Source organism: Antechinus flavipes, chromosome 1 (genome assembly GCF_016432865.1).
Source record: "Antechinus flavipes isolate AdamAnt ecotype Samford, QLD, Australia chromosome 1, AdamAnt_v2, whole genome shotgun sequence".
NCBI lineage: Eukaryota > Metazoa > Chordata > Mammalia > Dasyuromorphia > Dasyuridae > Antechinus > Antechinus flavipes.
Genome location: NC_067398.1, coordinates 111,401,165 through 111,415,760, shown reverse-complemented (window position 1 = coordinate 111,415,760; position 14,596 = coordinate 111,401,165). Strand labels below are relative to the sequence as shown.

Genomic DNA, 14,596 nt, shown 5'->3' with positions numbered 1-14,596 from the left:
GAATTGGCACTCAAACTCTATTTTGTGGCCCAAAAGGCTATTCTTTTTAAATTGTGTTTCAGGAATTTCCACACAACAAAATCTGCAGATTTTGTACATAAAAGTTGGGACAAGGACAAAAGAAAACCAAAAATACTTCCTAAAGATAACCTTTTTTCCACTTGATAGTCTTCTTTCTCTTTATGATGTTTCTTTTAAATTGCACAAGAGATCAGAAGAGAGTATGCTATGATGTGTTGGAAAGAGCATTGGATTAACTGTGACTGGAGGTGGGTTCTGGTTTGGGCTTGATTACCAACCAAACAAGTGACCTTACAGGAGTTTCCTCACCCCTCTGGGTTTTACTTTCCTCAATACTAAGAAAGATATTGGACTAGAATCAAGAGTTCTTAACCTTGGTTTTGAATATTTAAAAAAATATTTTGGTAACTGTATTTGAATATAATTGTAATTATTGTAAGCTATCATTCAATATAATTCCTTTATAATCCTACATATTTTATGCATTTAAAATGTCATTCTGAGCTGGGAAACAATTCCTGTAGTCAGAATTTCTGATAAAGGCATCATTTCTAAAATATATAGAGAACTAAGTCAAATTTATAAGAATACAGTTATTCCCCAATTGACAAATAGTCAAAAGAATATGAACAATTTTCAAATAAAAAAGATAAAATCATTTATTGTCATATAAAAATGCTCTAAATCACTATTGATTAGAGAAATGCAAATTAAAAGAACTCTAAGGTACTACTTTATCCCAATCAGAGTAGATAAAATGCCAGGAAAAGATAATGATAAATGTTGGAAGGGATGTGAAAAAACTAAAGCACTAATGCATTGTTGGTGAAGTTGTGAACTGAGTCAGTCATTATAGCCCAAAGGGTTATAAAACTATGCACATCTTTTGATCCAGCAATGACATTATTGAGTCTATATGCCAAAGAGATCATAAAAGAGAAGAGAGGACTTATATGGGCAAAAATGTTTGCAGTAGCTCTTTTTGTGGTGGCAAGGAAATGCAAAATTAGTGGATGTCCATCAATTGGGAAGTGGCTGAATGAGTTATGAAATATGAATGTAATGGGATATTACTATTATTCTATTAGAGATGATGAGCAGGTTGACTTCAAAAAAGCCTAGAAAGACTTATATGAACTGATGCTGAGTGAAGCAAGAAAAAACAGAAGAAAACTGTACATAGTAACAGTAAGATTATGTGATGATCAACTATAATAGATAGCTCTTCTCAGAAATACAGCTATCTAAGACAATTCCAATAGACTTGGGATAGAAAATGCTATCCACATCCAGAGAAAGAACTATGAAGACTGAATGTGGATAGAAGCATACTATTTTCATTTTTTTGTTTGCTTTTTTCTTGTGGTTTTCCCCTTTTGTTCAGATTTTTCTTTCACAAAATGACTAATGTGGAAATATGTTCAAAATGATTGTATACTTAAAACCCATACCAGATTGTTGGCTCTTGGGGAAGAGGAAGGTAAAGGAGAGAAGAAGAGAAAAAAAATGGAACTCAAAATATTAAAAAAAAAAGAATGTTGAAAACTATTTTTGCATATGATTTAAAAGTAAAATATTATTGAAATTTAAAAAAAAATCATTCTGAGAAAGGGTCTACTGGCTCCCCCATAAACTTTGCCACTGAGGTCCATGATACAGAATAGGTTGATTCCCTGGGCTTGATTATTTACAACATCCCTTCCAGTTCTCAAATTCTTTGAATATATAATACTTTATAGGCCTGAAAAATAGCACTAAAAAATTTAACAGACAAGTATTAAACATCTACTCTATATAAGATACTGTGCTAAATATATAAAAATGGAATTGAGACAGTTCCTATCCCATATATTCTGCTAACTTCAATTCATATATTGTGTTCCACACTCAAAGTTACTAAAAGTATTTGTATCCTCACTACCTAATATGTAGTTAAAACCTAATAAATGCTTTATTTCATTCACTCCCCATACATTCATTCAATGGAAAAAGAGAATAGCCTGAGCTTGTACTTACAATGTCATTCATATTATAGACTTGATATTATAGTAAAATTTCACTAACAGTGAAAGAAGGTCAGCATGAATCAAGGAAGCATCCAATTCTGGAACATTTGTAATGGAAGGTAGTTTTATTCATGGTTAAATGTGAATCACCATCATGGGGCTATAGAAATAGCTCTGCTCGATCCCCTTTAATTCTCTACAATTATTTATGTTGTGGATTGTGCTTCTAAGTGGATTAAATCATTTCCTTTTATTCTTGTCGGCATTAGTGATTTGTTTGAGCAACTCATTTCCCTTACTGATAATGCAAAATGCACAAAATCCTTACTGTTAGAGGGAAAATACAGAATTTCAGTCCAGCCTGTAACTAAATATTGTAAATCGTAACCACATGGGATGTGAGCTAGGTAAGTCTGACAGTATACCAAGAAAAGAGATTTAAATGATTGCTTTACCTCATTTCCCAGAGTGGGTACCCATGTGATTGAGAACATCTATCAAATTTTTCAGCACCTAGGTACCATTCCACTTCATTCAGAAGAGGTCATAGCTTTGAGCACTCAGTCTAACCTTGTGCTAGCAACTCTTTGGGAAGGGAAAATGAACAATACAAAGGACTGTAGAGCATTTTACCAACATAAAAGCACTAACTCTATTTCAAAGCATAAAAGAACTCATAGCTTCTGACTAGAAACTGGGCTGACCTGAAACCATCCTTTGATTTCCTGACCACACAGTTCAATCTCTTGAAACAAGTTGGCTCTCAAACTGCCTTCTGGATTGTTTAGGGGGAACTCAAATGACACTCAGAGAGACTGGTAATCTCTGAGGTTACAAGTCATATACAGAACTCATCGTTAATCAAACACCCCAGAAGCTATCATCACCTAATAGACCAATGGAGTTTACTGCTGTGGTAGGACATTTAAACCTCAAGGGTTTGATTTTTTTTTTTGGCTGTCATACACATCAGACATCCCACATGTCCACAACTATAAAACAGTCTTTACAACTGGCTGCCATGAAAAATTCTCTTTTAAATTTCCTCTTGATGAGAAAATACTTGAATATGGGGATAGAAATGATTTGCAGAGAGATATGATCAGATAGTTTTGTTCTCTTGTCCAGAGTGAGATGGGCAGGTGGGCAAGGAGGGAAAGACTGTAAGATATTTACTAAGTTTGGTGCTTTCAAGCCTTTCGCTTTCTATATTATTAGGAATGGAACAGTTTTTAACTAATATTTTATGAGAACATGTCTAACAGGGATTTATCTCTCCTACTTTATATCTTTTACTTAGTATTCAAGTCTTTTTTTGGCACAGGGTGACTTTTCAACTCAGGTGACTTCTCTACCATTATTTTTTTCTGATTTTCATTACAAATGAATCAATCCCACAGATTCATATCTGTATATATTAGCTACACAAACACTAGGCTTAATATTTCTTCATGGAAGACTTTCCTCATTAAACAATCTAAAATACATTACACTTTGAGAAATCTAAGTATGCCTAGTGTCAGCCTTGTGCAAAGTCCTAATGTTATCATGGTACCTGAGAATGTATTTTCCTGACTGGGCAGCACTCTGAAAAATTACCTTTTTTCTTGCCTGTTGGTCTTTGGAAGAATGTGCCTTGACGTGCTTTCTTAGGGAACTTGGATCTGTGTAGCGTTTGGTACATCCTGGAATTTGACATGCATAAGGTTTCTAAATAAAAAAGAAACAAAGAAACAGCTGTGGTTAAATCATGAGACAAATGAGGGAAAAATCCATGCTAAGCCTCCTGATTTCCAAAACACGCATTGTCACTGACTCTGATCTCAAATATTGGATAATAAACACAAAATTCATATAGAAAAACCTGGTAATTTTCTATCAGGGCTAAAAAGGAAAGCAGGCTTTGTGGGGGGAAAAACAAAACCCCAAACAAAGAGATGGAGAATCTTTGATCACTGGTAAGAATCTATTTTACAATTCACCCAACTGCATAGCATGAAACCTTGTGACATTTAAAAACAAAACAAAACACTGGAATTATTAGGGAATGTGGCAAGTTGTACTTACAATTGTGCTGCCCTGAGAGTAATCTTTGGCATAGTCAGAAACTAGCAAACACACATTCTTAAGTGATTCAGGTAAAGAACTTGTAGTATAGTCCAGAAAAGACTGGAAAATGTTATAGAAGAGACCTGATTCAGAGAGAGAAAGAATCGAGAGAGAAAAGTTAGTGTGGTATGAGTAGGAAAAAAATGTATATTGTAAACAAATAAGCAAAACCCAGGCATCAAAGGGTTCAGAGAAAGAAATAGGACCTAATCAAGCAAGCTGTTTTACATGCTGAAAAACATGAAAATCATCTAAAAAGAGATTAATTTTACCAAAAGAATTTTACTTTTTTAAAAAGGTAATATTTAGACGCATTTGCTTGACTCTGATGTGACCCAAAGTTCTGATGATTTCTATTCACCACAGGCCACCTACACAATTGTGTGAGTTGTAGGGAGTCAGAAAAACTAGTCTTGTTTGTAGGGTCATTTTAACAAGTTGTGATTACTCAGAAATATGAAACTAGAAATGACCTTAGGGACAACTAATTTCAGCTTTTACTTATGTCCCATTTTCTCATTTAATTATGTTTACATAGATTTGAATTTTTGTAAAGTATAAGTTTTTAGATTTTCTGGGATATGACCTCTGAAATGTATTACAAATTTAATGCAAAATGCATCCTTCTCAATAACCATATTAACTATATTGAAAGATTATAGTAAATGTTTGAAATAATGGGCCTTTACTGGTCAAAATCTTTTGCTAATCCTCAGTGCTAGAAATTAGAAAATAAATGTATTTACACTTCATCAAAAGAGTCAATAACTAAATAGATGATAGACTGATAGGTGATCCATTGTTATTGTCAACAAGATGCTCAATATATAAATACAAATTTGAAACAAGTCAAAAGTCCTATTCCTTTCAAATATCTAGACTCCTGTTGTATAAAGATAACAACTATACTTTATTTTACTGTGTTTTTCCATATTTTAATCTGTATGTCTGATATTATGTAGGCATTTTCTGATTCTGAAAATGGTTAATTTTTTTTAGACAAAAACACTGATATTATGTTTCAATCTATATGATATCTATGCCTCTTCTCTGGATTCAACCTGAATATCTGTCCTTTCCATTCAGATTTTAACTTGTATTTTGATGACTAAAAATCTACTTTTTAAGAAAAATTTTTTAAACTGTGAAAATATTTTCCTCAGATGAATATGAAGGCATCAATAAACACAAAACAAATGTTCTCAGAATTAGAAATAACAATTAAATGACTTAAACAAACAAAACAGGTCTAATGAATGATGAGCTTGTGGATAGACTGATCAAAGGTTAGTGTTTTGCAGTATAAAATTTATACAACTAATGCTTTGTTAGAAACCTGATAGCATGGATAATTTTTCCTTCTATATTTCAAAGATATATAATTTCACTAGTGGGGGATGCTGGCTCTTTTTTGAACACAGACAATTCCTTGATTCCTAAAGGGATGGGCTTTATATAGGCTGTGGTTGTAGAAAAATTCATTAACCTATGATCAACTTGATGGTGAAATTTTTTTCAACTTTAGCTAAGCTTGACTTGATCAAATAACATACAGTCCATCACTAGTCCCATAAATCAATGTTTTCTAACTGGCCAGCGTTTATTATCACTTATGCTCACCTGGTGCACCTCTAGAGGGGCCAGGATCATTTTCACAGCACAATAAACAAGTAGAGGAAGTTTTTAGCCCAGCCACTCTCAAACTGGCTTTGCTTATGAATTCTTCATATTGCTGTCAAAGCAAACTTTCTTATGCAAAAATCTTACCAAATCATTTTTTGTTCTAATCAAAACTTCTTGAACAGCTGCTAAATAAGGATCGATCTTTTTTAGTCTGGAATTCTATGATCTTCCTAACCTGGCATTATATCACACAACATTCAACTCACTCTCTACATGTGATTCTTCAGTCCTACACTATCCCTATTCCTGTGCTTGATATACTGCTTCTTATGCAGGGAACAACCTACCATCAATTCTATTGAAATCTTTACCAGCACAAAAGTCATTTCTCCCTTATAGCCTTTAGTCAACAATGATTCTGTCTTCTCCATGCTTCAAAGAATACATAGTTTGGATCTTTATTCTGCAGTTGTATAAAACTTGTGTGTAATAATTTTATTCCAAATTATGTCCTCTTTCTATAAATTACATGAGAACAGGGACTGTTATTTTATTTGATTTTGATATTTCTTCCTATCACCCAGTACAATTCTTTGAATATAGTATATACTTAATAAATTTATGTTTGGTTTATACATGTATAAGTTTTTATATGTGTGTGTTCATATCTGTGCATGTGAGTATTTTAGCAACATATTGCATAATAAATAATAAAAACAACTTGTATTTGTATGGCACTTGAAGTTTTAGTAAAAAAGCCCTTAGAAAGGATTTATACATAATTATCTCATTTTAACCTCCCAATACCCTTATAAGTAGTTGCCATTACTATCTTCATCTTATAAATAAAGGTACCTGGGGGCAGACATAAGTTAACTGACTTGCTACTAAGTGTCTGAGCTCAAATTTGAACTCAAAACTTCTTGACTCTAGGTCTAGAGCTCTATCTACTACTCTACCTTGCTGTATCTAAAATCTTTCTAAATGGAAAAATACCCCCCCTCAAAGGCACATAATGTTTATATATTAGAATATTTTTGAAATCACTAGTGACAAATAGAAACTGATAAAAATGTAATAAATATGTCAACGATGATATCAGAATAATTGTAAATATGTATGAGAAGGTGTGTAGAAATAACAGTATCTTTTTAAAACTCAAGCTTTGCTATAGTTTAATAATAGACACTAGAATATTAACACTGAAAAGTACTGTCATGAATACATTATTTGCAAGAATGTGGGATAAGAGATACCCAATATGTATAATACATTTATCCTGATGCTTTTGTTAAGTGGAATTACTTATCCTCATAACTGGGCATATATGAGTGGAATACCACACATATTAAAAAAGCAAATAAAGGCATATCAATGCAATTCAAAAAAAGCAGAGATATCTGAAGGATGTATGAAGACAAGAGATAACATTCAGAGCATTATGAGAGTTAAAGGCTTAATGGTGAAGAGCAATTGTTTTTGCAGGATTTATTTCAAAGTTCAAGTGGCTGAAGAGATATGGTATGCACAATTAAATCATACCCTTAGGATTAATTAGCTGAATATTATTACTACAAAATGAGCATAGTAATATTTAGACTGTCTACCTCTTACGGTTATTGTAAAGATCAAATGTGCTCTTACATGTAAAGCATTTCATGAACCTTAAAATGTTATACAAATAGAAGCTGTAGAATTGGGCCTCACTGATGGACCCCTGATTTTACTGCTGTAGGAGACTCCCTATAGCAATGCAAGTCAATACTTTCTCTCCAACTTTTTGTCATAGAGGTCTACCCAGATCACTGAGAGATTTAGTGATTTTCTTAGTGTAATACTAAGTAGAAGGCCAAAGTTTAGATTTCAACATAGGTCTTTCAGATTTGAGACTAGCTTGCTAAACCATTACATGACACTTCTGTGTGTGTGTGTGTGTGTATGTGTGTGTGTGTGTGTGTGTGTGTGTGTGTGTATATTTCAGTCATTTTAGTAATATCTGATAGTTCATGAATTCATTTGAAGTTTTCTTGGTTGGATAATGGAATAGTTTACCGTTTCCTTCTCCAGTTCATTTTACAGATGAGGTAACTGAGGCAAACAGGTGCCCAGAGTCATATAACTAATAAGTGTCTGAAACTAGATTTGAACTCAGAAAGATGAGACTTCTTAACTCTAGATCCAGCATTCTATCTATTCACTGTATCACCTAGATGTTCCCTCTTTGTACTACTATCATATTATTCTCTTTCTACAGCTAGTATTCTGCTTCAAAGTATGGAGGGGGAATCTTTGGGTTCTAAATAGCAGTGCAGGTGGAAAGCAAAGGAAAAGGTCTTACTAAGCTGGAAAGACTAGACACTGAGCTAACATTTGTCCATTAAGAACTTTTGTATGAGGACTGGCTTGGTCAAATTTAGATTTGTTCATCCCCAAGTGATGAGAAAGTTAAGCTTTTAAGTCATAACAACTCACAGAAACCATTTGTGAAGGTTGATAGAGGTTTCCATGTACATCACCCACACTGATAAAATCATGAATATTTGAAATACTAATGCAGCCAGGTGACATAAGCACGAGGACTGGGGACAGGAAGACTCAGGTGCTTACCTAGCTGTGTAGCCCTGGGAAAGTCATTTAATCTCTGATTGATTCCTAACTAAATGTTCCATTCTTAAACCTTTTTCCACTCTAAGATGTTCTCCTATTGAAATGATTTTTCTTAAAGTTCACGTTTGACTATATAACTTATCTTTCCTGTCCTACTCCATAAGATCCAGGAACTCCTCATTTCCCTCCATAATCAAAGAAAGAATTACAGTCTTTGGCATTCAGAGCTCTTCATAATAGTTTTCTTCTGATCTTCCAGTTTCACATTTTACCCTTCTTTACATACTTTATGATCCAGCCATATGGATTAGGCTGAAAAATGGGTATAAAAACATATATATATATAAACAGAAATGTTGACGGTCAAATGAGATAATGTGCAAATTTTAAAATCCTATATAAACTCTCATTATGTCTTATTATGTCAGAGCCACTTAAGCTCTGCTTCATTTGTAAAAATGAGGATAATAAGAGCTTCTATTTTATCACAACAGGCTTGTTGTGAAGATTAAATATTTGTAAAGAGCTATGCAAACATAGAAATAATGATAATATCTAAAATCAATGGAGAGAGATTCTCAAAAAGTCACTCATACAACTCAATTCATATTTGGGGACAATGATAAAAACTTCAGGGAGCCTTTATCTAATTCTTAATTCAGAAAAATAAAATATTCTAAAAACCTAAAAGCTTAGGAATAAGGACAGGGTCATGACCTGTGATTTCATTTGTGGGGAATTCCCAACTCAAGTGAAGTCAACAGGCATTTATTAATTATTAGCTTACACTATTCTAGTAAGTATGCTAAGCACCAAGGATGCAAAGAAAGGCAAAAACAGTTCCTGCTTTCAATGACCTCACAGTCCAATAAGGGAGACAATGTGCAAATAGTTACGTACAAACAAAATATATTAAAGATACATTGAAGATAATCTTGGAGAAAAGATGCTGGCTTTAAAGGGGACCAGGAAAGGATTCTTGAAGAAGGTAGGGTTTTAGCTGAGGCTCAGAGAAAACCAGGAGATCAAGACAAGAAAGAACAAAATTCCAGGTATGGGGAATAGCCAGTAAAAATGTGCGACTGCACAGGAGTTCAAGGTAAAGAATTTCCTTCTATCAATGCCTGTTAGTACCTTTCCTGCTACCTAGAGTATTAGAGAGTTGTCCACAAGACCAAGAATTGAGTGACAATGAATAGGGTCACACAATCAGAATATTTTAGAGAAAATATTTATATTATTATATTTTTATAATTAGAGCAGCTAGGTGAAACAATGGATAGAGTGTCTGATATGGAGTCAGGAAGGCTCATCTTCATGAGTTCAAATCTGGGCTTAGGCACTTATTAGTCACTTAACCCTTGTTTGCCTCAGTTTCCTCATCTGTAGAGTGAGCTGTTGAAGAAAAGCACAAACCACTTCAGTATCTATGCCATGAAAACCCCAAACAGGGTCATTGAGAATCAGACATGATTGAAAAATGACTAAACATTACTATAATTATCACTTTCAATGCATTTAATGATATATATGATAACAACAATTTCTACCAGCTGGTTTGTATATTTAAATTATTGTGTGATACCCATGCAAATTCCCTTTCTATTTCTAGAGAACTGGTTCAATAGACTTTCCTGCCAATTAGTTTTAAGGTTTTATTTGAATCTGTATGTGTGATCATGACACTGTCTAGCCACTTTTCTGTTGGTACCAGTGCCTCAAGCAATGTCTTGGGAAATCAATATACAGACCACAAAGTGAATTTGCCTCCTTCTAACCCCTTCTTTCTACTGCCATGTTAAGATTCTTTAACATAGGACTTAAATCTTAAATTGAAAAAAACTGTTTGTTCTTACAGTATCCAGATGGGTCCTCTGGTGCTTGGCTCGATCACTAGAGTTACTGAAGGCTTTCTGACATCCTGGATGCTGGCACAGATATGGTTTCTCTCCTGTGTGACTCCTCAGGTGAATTTTCAAATTTTCTAGTCTTGAAAAGGCCTTCTTGCAACCCTCAAACTGTAAAAAAGAAAACATTTGTTTTTTAATTGTTGAAAGGGCCTTGAATTTTTGAGTCATGCTGGGAAAATGTTTATTTTTTAAATTGATCAATCAACCAACATATTTTTACTAAGCACTTACTAAATGACAGGTATTATCTTAAGTTTGCAAGATGCAAAGAAAAACAAAAGTACTTCCTGACCTCAAAGAGCTTTTATCCTAAAAGGAGAAAAACACATATGTAAATAAGTAGATGACACACATGCAAGTAAGGAGATACAAGATATATACTGAGTAGATAGACTGAAGACTTAGGAGGAAAGGTACTAGAAGAGTGTGTGAAGGGTAAGAATAGGGGGGTACTTGGAAAGTTGATGTTTGAGTGGTCTTGAAGGAAACCATAGATTCTGTGCTCAGGATGAGGAAGGAAAACATTTCAGGGATAGTCACTGCAAAGACAAAGAGATAGGAGATAGTGTCCTACCTAAGAAAAAACACCTAATCCATATGGCTGGATCATAAAGTATGCAAAGAAGGGTAAAATGTGAAACTGGAAGATCAGAAGAAAACTATATTATGAAGAGCTCTGAATGCCAAAGACTGTAATTCTTTGATTATGGAGGGAAATGAGGAGTTCCTGGATCTTATGGAGTAGGACAGGAAAGATAAGTTATATAGTCAAACGTGAACTTTAAGAAAAATCATTTCAATAGGAGAACATCTTAGAGTGGAAAAAGGTTTAAGAATGGAACATTTAGTTAGGAAGCCTTTATGAAAGTCTAGGTGATATGTGATGAAGGCTTGAGATCTAAGTGCTTAATAAGTACTTCTTGACTGACTGAACTAGAGGGATGACTGTGAATGGAGCTAAGGGAATATATTTGACTGATGTTATGAAGATATAAATTATAAGAGATGTCTGGGTGAATAGTTAGGGTTAATGAGAGTGAAGAATCGAGGATGACTGTGAGAACAGGACCAGGATTTGGGGTATAGAAGATGTCTATGAGCCATAACTAAATATATTGAAGAAGAAAGGAAAATGGCCTAGGGAACGGCAGATTAAAAAAAAAAAATCAGCCAGTGAGAAAGCATTAGTTTTGAAAACATTCAGATGTTATAGAAACTGCATTTCTCCACAAACTATACATGTCACTTTATGTACCAGATTTGGGTTAGATTTTTGTGATTACTTATGTCAGAGAAAATTAGCTGTGAGCCATCTGGACAAGTTTGTAAAAATATAGTGATGCGTGTCTTAAAGATTTATTGAAAAATTAACACACTTTTCTGTTCCCAAATTGGTCTAAATTAGAAGAACCAGGAGGGAAGAAACTTTCTGGTAACTGGTAAACTAACAAAAGTCATAGTAACAAATTAACATAATGCAGAATGCAGAAGCCCAAGGAGCCATCATTAAAGGCAGTGTATATGCCTACTGATGTTTCACAATGGTATCATTTCTCTGTGTCTTTGAAAATATCTTTTATTTGTAAGTGATAATCAGACTATGTCAAAATAAGTTGAAAAACGGCATTTGAGAATGAAGCAGATCTAATAAGATGACCTGGACAAAAGAAAACTACTTTATGGCTAAAGCATTTTCAAAATGGGAAATTTAGAAGCTCTTCTGTCAAATTGATGAAACAATATTACAGAAGATCAGGGATAAAAATGAAATCTTGAAAGATTAAAAAGAACCCTCCTCAGTGGTAAATCAATAGCAGAGCAACAAAAATATTTATTGCTTTTAATTTCTTTAAAAATCAAGCTATTCTAGCAATTTTCATTCATCAAATCATAAAATTTGGAGCTAAAAACAGTTTAGAAATTATGTATTATTATTCCCTCATTTAATGGATAAAAAGATAGAGGCAGAGGGTGATGGAGTTATTTACCTGAGGTTACACATGTGATAAATTACAGAGGGTACTAAGGACCTTTGATATACATTCTATCTACTATATCACACAATTCAGCCTAATATTTACTATGTATCTATAAAGCAGAAGACAAATACAATGTAAACTCTGCTCTCAAGGTGGCAGATTAAATATTGTGCTTGGTCTGGAGTAACAAAGATCTAAATTTAATTCTGGCCTCAGATACTTACTAGATATGTGACTCTGGTCAAGTTTTTTAAACTTTGTCTCAGTTTCCTCAACTGTAAAATGAGGATAATAACAAAGAGATATTGTAATGGTCAAATGAGATAATATTTTTAAAGCACTCAATATAGTGCCTAGCAGAGAGTAGGCAATATACAAATGCTTACAGCCATCCTACTTTAACCCTCCTTCCTCCATCTAAAGGGAGGAAGGATAAGCACATAATTAACTATGCTACACAAGAAAGTAAGATAAATATAAAGTACCTTATGCAATTTGAAGGAGAAATCATTTTATAAAAGAGGAACACTTTATAAAAGAAGTTTACCTTGAAAGAAGTGAGGGGCTTTAAGAAAGGGGGATTGGATCAGGAAAAGGTTCATTTATTATGGGGATGGGGAACAGCATAGACAAAACCACAATAATCAGAGAAGTTCTGAGGAAATGAGGGCCAAATATAGGAAGCATATTAAGGAGACAAAAAAAGGCAAATATGCATAGAAAAGCAAATAAAAGGCAGAGTTGAAGCACCTTGAATTTAGGACAAGTTTAAATTTAATTACAGTGAAATGAGGGAACTATTGCAGTTTTGTACACAATCTTATTGGTGCACTGGGGAAATTACTTGGTAAATAGTATGAAAAAATGGATTAGAAAAGAGATAGAATGGCTACAGTCAGGTCTTAAACATTTAAAGCACGTTTAAGTATATAATTTTCACACCCAAGGACCATCCACAAATATAAAATGACCTATAAAATTGATATAGCTCTTGAAATTTAATATCTTTAAAGATTCAAAGTTATGGAGAAGATTCAAGTCTTCAGATCCAAAATGATTCCCATTCAAGTTTAGCAGGTATACTATATATTGCAGAGCACAATGCCATTTATGACTTTTCTATCCTTATTGCTTTAGCTTATAGAGAATTCATTCAGAAATGAGATTATTTTTAATGATCAAGCCTTCTTAAAGGACTTTAGTCTCTAAAGAAAAGGCAGCCTATCTAGGCAGGGTGATCCAATAAGCCATTGTAAGATCTATTTAAATGCCTGGATTCCACATGCTAAAATATTTAAAGGAATTATGAAAGTTGTATTTATTTTTGATTGGTAGTTATACTTGTTTCATAGACATATGTTGGTTTATTTCGATTTTGATATTTTGCTTAAAATAATTTTGGTGTTTTCCTGATTTCTACTTCACATAAGAAAAAACAAATTTAGCCTGAACAGAAGATGATTGCTGATGAAGCCAAGGGACTTTTTACAACACAGTGAGAGAAATACAAGACTGTGTGGCTTTTGGCAGTAGGACCTAAGGGAAGAAAAGTAAAAGGGAGTATTCCCTCAGGTTCTGGGGACTGAAGATAAAGTGATTCCCTAATCATTAGGTAAGAGCCTCTATTTATAAGGTTCTCACTGAATGACAACTCAGAGCAAACTCCTGGAACTGGTTTATTTAACTTGGAATCAGCTAATGAACCACACTTAGGCTTGTACTAAGTCTGTGGTTTTAGGGCATTCCAAACTTGTAGTCTGGTTCTGAGCATGGCTTCTTCTTGGCTTTGGTTCAATTATGGGGCCCACCTGAGGGGTGAACAGGGCAGGCTCTAATACCTTTTCTATTCCACATATTTCCAAACTCTTAAGACAAAGAGAATTTTGGATTGTTAAAGAACCTTAGTCAGTATCTCTCCTGGGATGTCCTGGGATAATTCAGGCCCTCTGGATAATGCTGTGATGATTCTGAACTTCTATTCAAGATTTGAAGTCTATGTGATCTCCTAGGAATCCACTAACCTGGTAATAACTGATGGATGGGCTGATGCTTCTATAACCCCTCTAAACTTCAATTCAGTTCCTATAAAGCATATAAATAATTACTTCCTAGCATTGTTTAACTGCAATCCCTTTCAGAACATTTACATAATTCTACATATTTATGAATTTTTTATTTTGATGACAAATTCAAAACTGATAACAATACTCACAATTACATAGCATTTAATAATCTATGCAAATCACTTTCTCTAAATCTGTCCAGAGAGGTAGTCCAAAGATTATTTTGCCCAGTTAATAACCAAAGAATTAGTTTTAATGAAATTAAATGATTTATCCAG

At 33.7% G+C, this 14,596-nt stretch overlaps 1 protein-coding gene across 2 annotated transcripts in view; it reads right to left on the bottom strand.

Annotated features, from left to right (window-relative positions):
• The window catches only part of GLIS3 (GLIS family zinc finger 3), a 615,465-nt gene that overhangs the window by 154,757 nt on the left and 446,112 nt on the right, over nt 1–14,596 (bottom strand). For both annotated transcript variants that reach the window (XM_051987896.1, XM_051987905.1), the window contains exons 5-6: nt 10,223–10,384; nt 3,627–3,737 (exon numbers count right to left, since the gene is read on the bottom strand). In XM_051987896.1, coding sequence (XP_051843856.1) covers nt 3,627–3,737; nt 10,223–10,384 — 273 coding nt within the window. The remainder of the gene's footprint in view (nt 1–3,626; nt 3,738–10,222; nt 10,385–14,596) is intronic.